We start from the raw sequence: 8,244 nt of genomic DNA on the forward strand, positions 1-8,244 counted from the left end.
AGATAAATAGAAGTATTAATGTAAGAGAAAATTAATCTTATTGTATATAATACAGATTGGGAAACATGGAGAGAGGAGTTGCTCGGACATTACCCCTGAATTGTATCTGAAGAGGGATGAGAGGGAAGAAAGGAGAGGAGAGAGAAAAGAGTAAAGGAGGGGAGAAGGAAGTAGGAAGGTTGGAGGAGAGAGTGGTGAAGAGAAGAGGAGAGGAGAGGAAGAAGAGGGAAGTAGGGAAGAAAGAGAAGGAAGGGAGAAAGAAGGTAGAGAAGAAGGAGTGGGGATGCAGTGAACAGGGAAATGGGCGAGCAACACCAAAAGTCATGTGTATGTATTTATTTCATTAAAAGTATCTTATATATAAGAATGTAAAAAGAATGTATGTTAATATCTGATAAATATCACGGTATATGTATGGGGGAGAGTTTGGAAAAATAAAAAATAAATTAAAAAAAAAAAGGAAGCTGTGTTTCGGAGTACCAAAGTGAACAAGATACAACAGGGATGGCGAACCTTTTAGAGTTTGAGTGCTCAAACTGCAACCCAAAACCCACTTATGTATCGTCGGGTGCCGGGTGGGTGTGGCCCATTGGGTGGGCGTGGCTGCGGTGGTAACACCAGACTGGGTGGGGCTAAAAAGTTCAATCAATCAATTCCAACTTTGCAAGATCTTTTTTTTCCCCCCACGAGAAGTTGAAATTGACTGATTGATTGAATGCCGCCTCTGGCACCCATGCCATAGGTTCGCCACCACTGAGATACAACCTTAAGTTCTGCATGACAGTAAGAGCTTGAAACAAGTGTTCTCATTCTTTTACAGGTGTACAACTTTTGTTAATGCAAAACTTGCTTGTTGTTATTTTTAAGCTTCCACATAGTTGGGGGGGGGGATCTAAGAAACACCGATCTAATCAGCAATATACATTCAGATCTAGTACAAAGTCTCACTCAAAATTGTCTTATGTGGTTTTTCTCATGCAAAGATGATCAAGTCCGTATCTGACCACACAATCTAAACTCATCCAAGGCAAAAAAAAATCCTGAGGTATGTAATTCATATTCAATAGAAGCATTTTTCAACTATTATTCTTAAAGACAATTAATGCATGTGCAGAAGCAATTACGAACACCAATTAGGTCATGAACAAACACAGGAAAGAGAAGAATCACAATCATTGAAGCAAATATAACATTATTTAAGCTGAACAATATTTTTCTAATAAAAATGGTATTCCCTTACGGATAAACTGCTGGATTCTGCGTGGAAGCAGTTAAGTGGGACTCTGCCAGCTGTGGGTTGGTTTGTTCCTACTTATTCTACCCACAGACTTTCCTATCCAACAGACTTTTCAGGAAAAGGGAAGTTTATTCTGATTAGAAGTCTGAACTGGTTGTTTACCGAAGCTTTTAGAAATCAGGCTAAAGGTTACAGACAGCCTGAAAGTCAGAATAAATATCCTAGATAAATACTTCACAACCATAAATCCATCTACTTTTAACTCATCTGGGGAATGAGATAGACATTAACGCTGCAGGCACACAAGAGGTAAAATAGGCCTATACATTCTCAAATAATGGGGTAGATCCATTTGACAAAAAAAATTACTTATCAAATAATTAACTGTCCCTTAATGCCTATTCTGAAAACAAGGTTAAGAATTTTACCCATTATTTTAATTTAATCCACACCACATGTGGACATTTACAAATACTATTGAAAAGGAATCTCCAGAGAGCAGGAGAGTGATATGCCATCCTGAGAGTAAAGGACATAATTATTAGGTAAGAGGGAAATATGTAACTGACCAGGTATTTTTAGTCAATGTTCGATAGTTCTTATGCATTACAACTGGAAAACAGGACATATGCCTATAACCTACAGCAGGGGTCTGCAACCTTGACAACTTTAAGACTTGTGGACTTACGCTGGCTGAGGAATTCTGGGAGCTGAAGTCCACAAGTCTTAAAGTTGTCAAGGTTGCAGACCCCTGACGTACAGTGGAAGCTATAAAAAATATCTGTTACTGGGAGACTCAATTCCTGTCTTGAACAAATCTGTTTTAAATGCTGTAGAGCAAGGTTTTGCAAATGTGCAACTTTAAGACTTAAAAGTTGCTAAGTTTGAAAAACACCATGGAGAGCAATTGCAACTTTAGGAAAACAATATTTCCCATGTGTGGCTGTTGAGGAGAAAGAGGAATCAGAAGAGTGCAGGAAGCAAGCTCTGACTCACCCGAGCCGTTGATTGCCACGCCTGCTAACGTCTGAGCCACTTCATCCTGGGTATCGCAGAGCTGTGGGAGAAGTGGAAATTTTAATTACAGATATGCAGTTAATGTACAGCCTGGAGGACAGAAGGGAAAGGGGAGGGGAACATGATGAAATCTTTACACATATAAAGTGTGTGGATAAGGTTCTAGAAGGCAGCATTTTCAATACTAAGCAAACATCAAGAACACAGGGCCATAACCTCAAACTGACAGGAGGGAAGTTCAAAAGTCATGCTAGAAAGTGTTTCTTCACCGAATTAAATTCACACGGTGCAATAAGATTGTGTGTTTGTTGTCACTGTGAGTTGTGTTGGGTGGGTGGGTGCGCGAAGGGAGGCTCAGCCAATCTCATTGTACACATGTTGTACTTTGACAATAAAGGTTGATTTGAAGAGCAGTGGAAGCTGGGAACCAACTTCCAGCAGAGGTAGTGGATCAGCCATCAGCAGCTGAGTTTAAACATACTTGAGATAAACAAATGTCCATCCTACGACAAAAAATAATTAAATAAATATATAAATAAATTAAAAAAAAACTGCAAAGGGCAGACTTGATGGACCGCTAGGACTTTTTCTGCTGTCAGTTTTCTATGTTACTATCTGATGTTTTTAGTCTACCCATGTATGTCTCCTGTGTGTGAGCAGTACCTGCTTCTTACGTACCTCTTGAATCTGATCCACTAGGCTCTCTGCCTTTTCCACAGTCACATCTTTCATAGACAACTTCAGAGCTCCTAGTCCAGCCTGATAAGCATTAAATACCTTTTGGGCAAGAGAGAAAACAAACTTATTTTTCTATAGCATCTTGACCAGACGACTGCAGATTTTAGAGCTTCCTTTACAGCAATTCCAAGGTGGTTTAAGCTCAAGATTAAACAGTATATAACTCACAGCACAGCACTGTGCCATACAACAAGCAAATGTGGATTCATTAGCCTGCTGAGGTGCACAATCTAATACATATATTGTAAAAGGAGAGGAAGAGAAGAGAGTTATTCCTTGTTTGGGACAGTCAAAGTGAGACCCTCAGTGGAACGGTTAACACTGCTCCTGAAAGAAAAAAAATACGCAAGTATACAACGCCAAAAAATAAATGCCAGGCAACAAACAAATACCATTTGATCTGTCTGAGAGGCATAGATGCGATCTAGGATGCCTTGTACCACGTCCAGCTTGGAATGAAGCTCTGAAATGCGCCTTTCCACTCTTTTTCTGGACTTCAAAGATCTCAGGGCCTAAGAACAGAAAAAGCAGACTTTATTCAAAAGCTAGAAAAGAAAAAAAAAAAAAACCAGGAAATTGAGACTGGGCAAAGTGGTGCCGGGTTAGTCAGATAAGAGATAGCATAGTCCACAGCTTCACAGCTGACAGGACAAGAGGCTCAGGAGGGACCCTCCCTAAGTTATGGGGCTGTAAACGTTGACAGTGAGAGAAATGCAACTTCACATTTGCCAGATTCTTTAATGTAGCTTTGAAATAAAGTAGAGTTAGTTTATGTAACCGTATTTCCATCAGGTCTACCAGGTAAGCCTGACAAAAGATCTGTGTACATCTGTATAATAACACCCGAACTCATCCATTGTCTTAACAGATTCTAAAAAGTCATGACCACAATTTTTTGGAAATCTGCAACAAGGCAGTTTGGAGATGAACATACCAATAGGGACACCATGTACCTGACTTCCACCAGTACCTACCAGTTGCTTCTTCCCAGCTTTACAGGCCCTCCGAGCCTCCTCTTTACATCTGAAAAAGCAAGAGAGATGCTTGTCCATATTTTGGATCAGGAATAGCTACAATCCCATTGTTCTCTCTGTACCTTTCGCCCAGCTCACTATAGGAGGGGTCCCCCACCCTGATCCGTGGACCGACACCAGGCCACGGAATGCCAGAAACCGATCCATGCAAACAAGCGAAGTCCCATCCGCGGGATGCAGGCGGCACGTGAAACCATGCCCCTTCCGGTCTGCGGAAAAAATCTCTCTCCACGGAACCGGTCCCTGGTGCCCAAAAGTTTGGGGGCCGCTACACTACAGCTAAGACAATTACAAATACAATTCTTATTTTCTTGGCGTGAGTGTGTGTATTATTTAATTATCAATTAAACTGCTTTAATAAGCCCTGCGAACTACCGTAATTTTGCCCTCTATCAGGATCAGATTTTTTTTCCTGTTTTTACAAAGATGAACGACACACCCCCCACATTACCTCTCTGCTTCCTGCGCCAGAGATTCCACTTTCTGTGACAAGAGCTGCTCACTCTGCATCAACTGATAAACCCCAATGTCTACATCATTCATTGGGGAGACTTTTGCGTGAAGCCCTCGGGCGAATTTCATTATCTGAAAGACAATGTTGTTATTTGATATTAAACTATGAGACTTGTGGTGTCATCAAGAATTAGTCTTTTAATAATGCGAGTAGGATGTATTATTGTTCCTAAGGGGATGCGATGGCTCAAGGGTTAAAGACGCCGAGCTTCTCAGCTGGAAAGCTAAATAGCCCAGATTCAAGATTTGAGTGCTGCGCAACAGTGTAAGCTCCCGTTACTTGCCCCAGCTCCTGGCAACCTAGCAGTTTGAAAGCATGCACATGCAAGTAGATAAATAGGTACCACTTTGGTGGGAAAATAACAGCATTCCATAGGCCTCAGCACATAGTCACGCCAGCCATATGACCACGGAAGTGCCCTTGGTGCCCTCAGCTAAGAGACGGAGATGAACACTGCCCCTGAAAGTTGGACACGACTGGACAGGGGAAACCTTTACCTTTATTGTTCCTAATTTATCTTTTAGAAATGAATTGCTCACACGGTTAGTTTTACCCAAGATTTCAATATTATTTTGCTTCCCTCTATGGATTTGTACAAGTGGGTGAGTGTGTTGAGTTAGCCTCGGCTCCCGATGACTATCTAGATCAGTGGTTCTCAACCTTTTTAATGCCGCGACCCCCAACCGGTCGTAAGTCGAGGACTAAACCGGTCGTAAGTCGAGGACTAAACCGGTCGTAAGTCGAGGACTACCCAACCGGTCGTAAGTCGAGGACTTTCCCTGCCCGGGAGCGCCGCGCATGCGTGGTTCCGCCCCCTGCGCCGGCCGAGGCGTAGCTGACAAGCGGCAGAGACGGAGCAGGCCGACCACCAGCTGGCCCAGCTCAAGGGAGGTAAGGCACCCGCCGGAAAAGGGGAAAAAGATGGTGGACAGCCTTGCTTGGCGACCCCCGTGAAATGGTCGCTCGACCCCAAATGAGGTCGCGACCCATAGGTTGAGAACCGCTGATCTAGACTAATCCCTGCAGTTTTCTTTGCAAATGTGGAATGTATTTATTCAATTTATTAGAAGTGGTTTTTTTTTTATAGAGATAGGACACTGCCTGAAGCAGCCTGTTGCATGCCGTACCTTATTACCATTCTGTTCCAGGACAGTGACTCTTTTCTCCTTCTGCAATTGGAGCAGCACCAGACAAAATGTTCGTTCATCTGGACAGGTGCTGGTGCATAGGGAACGCAGCTCAGCCAGACCAACAACAGGATGGGATGAAAGTGTGGAATTCTGGTAGAGATTATAGACTTCTTCCGCCTTCTCCTAAAAAAATGCAAAGACAAACAAATACCTAGTATCCAACTGTGGCTAAAAAGAAGAAAGAAAATAGACAAGACATCATTACAGGTGATGGCATCTTACAACTATCACTTACAATGGAAGGCATAATACCATACAGATCATCAGACTTGCTCTATGTGGCTTGTATATTGAATATTCACAGAGAAGACTAAACAGTGATCATTGTACAACAGTTCTTAAATTACATGTTTCCAATAGCTAACTTGCACTTAACAAGGTGAAAAAATAGAACATGATCCATGTCACAAGAGGGAAAAAAATAACATTATATAAAATAACAGAGATATAATTCTTTTTGAGAGTCAATTTAATGCAGAAGTTAGTCACATTAGTCAAACCTGACTCAAAGGAAATAATTTTTTACAGCAAATATTCTGCCATTCATATCTATAAAGTTTTACCTGTTCCTGTACTATTTTATATTGGATCACAGCAGAGGAATGTACTATGAAATCTTCAAGGTTGCACAATCTTGACTTGGCTCCTATTCTTAAATTATTGTTATTCCAGCTGATCAGTTAAAGGACTGTAAGAACAATTGCTTGTGTATTTATCGTTATTCTTTTAAATATTATTAGGATGAAGAAAAAGAAAAAAACCACTTGATTTTTTAAGTGCTGCTCTTACACTTTTTACTTCATGTAAGTAATTTCTTGGAGACAAATCTTGCTGGAGGATCATAAGGGGGAATGTTTCATGAATAAGAAAACGAGTTATGTCTGAAACAAACATATGTCTGTCAAAAACATCAGTGTTTGAAAGTTAAATATTTCCCTCCTTTAAATAGATCTGCTTAATGGTGACATTTTACAGAATCTCATCTTTCCCAAGGATCCCTTTATGTCAATATCTATACATCCTTAAACTGAACAGAATAACATAGTTGGAAGGGACTTGGAGATCTTCTAGTCCAACCCCCTGCTCAGGTAGGAAACCGTATACCATTTCAGACAAATGGTTGTCCAATCTCTTCTTAAAAACCTCCATTGTTGGAGCACCTACCATTTCTGGAGGCAAGTGGTTCCACTGACAAATTGTTCTGTCAGGTAACTGTCAGATAACATGACAACTTAACTAGATAACAAGGGGTGACATGATAGCAGTAGTCCAGTATTTGAGGGGCTGCCACAAAGAAGAGGTGGTCAACTTATTTTCCAAAGCCCCAGAAGGCAAGACAAGAAACAATGGATGGAAACTAATCAAGGAGAGAAGCAACCTTAATTGTCCTAACAGTGAGGACAATTAACCAGTGGAACAGCTTGCCTTCAGAAGTTGTAGGTGCTTCATCACTGGATATTTTTAAGAGAAGACTGGACAGTCATCTATATGAAATGGTATACGGTCTCCGTGGTCCCTTCCAGCTCTATTTTGTTTGATATGTCATCTCTACTGCTCTTCCACTTTCTGAAAAATTTCTAATTCTCAAACCAAACAATGTAAAAGTAATATGTTAGTTCTATGCATCTGGGCATTCTAGATAAGCATTATTCACAGGCACTAAAGTTGCCTTTTTCAAAATATGCCGTTTGAACGTTTAACTGTGATAGTATAATTCTACAGAAATTGTATTAGCAGGATATATATCTGTATGAGGTTTGTGCTGTATATTTGTGCAAGAAAGCACTGACTCAGACTGAAAGCACCTGGGGGGGGGAGTAAAAGCCTTGGAAGGAGCTGCATTTGCATGGTTTAATCTATTTCTCAAAAATATATATATATATTTTTGTCTCACATTGCTCGGGAGATGCAGTAAAGTATTAAAAAAAGATAGGAATCCAAACGGTTTCATAATAAACTACGGCTGCTGCAAGCTGGTTTCTTTTGCTCAGCTTAGCTTTTCTTCTTAGGTTGCTTGGTACAAATTATTATTATTATTATTATTATTTTAAAAAGCAGCTTTCTACACTGATGTCAGTATATTTCCCCAAGGCTATGGAGAAAAGCACCTCTGTCAAAAAGATAACCAGCACAATGGGTTGTGAGACAGCAGGATGAAGATCAGAACCTCATATCCTAAATGATAAAAATAGCAAACCATCAAGAAGTAAGATAGATAGATGAAGCCCTGGGTACAAGGTCTCTGCTGTCATCTGACAGCATTCCCTGATACACATTAGGCCTGGCTGTGGAGTATAAATCATCATAAATTAAGTCATAATTTCTAAGGAGACATTTCCTGACAATTAGAACGATTAATCAGTGGGAACAGCTTCCCTCCAGAAATTGTGGTGCTCCAATACTGGAGGTTTTTAAGAAGAGATTGGACCACCATTTGTTTGAAATAGTATATAGGATTTCCTGCTTGAGCAGGGGGCCGAGCTAGAAGACCTCCAAGGTCCCTTCCAACTCTTT

The 8,244-nt window shown here is 40.7% G+C and overlaps 1 protein-coding gene across 1 annotated transcript in view; it reads right to left on the reverse strand.

The window, feature by feature from the left end:
- Positions 1–2,233: 2,233 nt before the first annotated feature.
- CHMP7 (charged multivesicular body protein 7) overlaps positions 2,234–8,244 on the reverse strand; it is a gene marked incomplete at its 3' end in the record, with an annotated part of 12,128 nt that continues 6,117 nt past the window's right edge. The window contains exons 3-8 of the mRNA XM_015828599.1: positions 5,668–5,853; positions 4,478–4,611; positions 3,967–4,015; positions 3,385–3,504; positions 2,933–3,031; positions 2,234–2,294 (exon numbers count right to left, since the gene is read on the reverse strand). Of these exons, the coding sequence (XP_015684085.1) occupies positions 2,234–2,294; positions 2,933–3,031; positions 3,385–3,504; positions 3,967–4,015; positions 4,478–4,611; positions 5,668–5,853 (649 nt within the window). The remainder of the gene's footprint in view (positions 2,295–2,932; positions 3,032–3,384; positions 3,505–3,966; positions 4,016–4,477; positions 4,612–5,667; positions 5,854–8,244) is intronic.

Source organism: Protobothrops mucrosquamatus, unplaced genomic scaffold (assembly GCF_001527695.2).
Source record: "Protobothrops mucrosquamatus isolate PMUCROS unplaced genomic scaffold, P.Mucros_1.0 scaffold4707, whole genome shotgun sequence".
In the NCBI taxonomy this organism is placed as follows: domain Eukaryota; kingdom Metazoa; phylum Chordata; class Lepidosauria; order Squamata; family Viperidae; genus Protobothrops; species Protobothrops mucrosquamatus.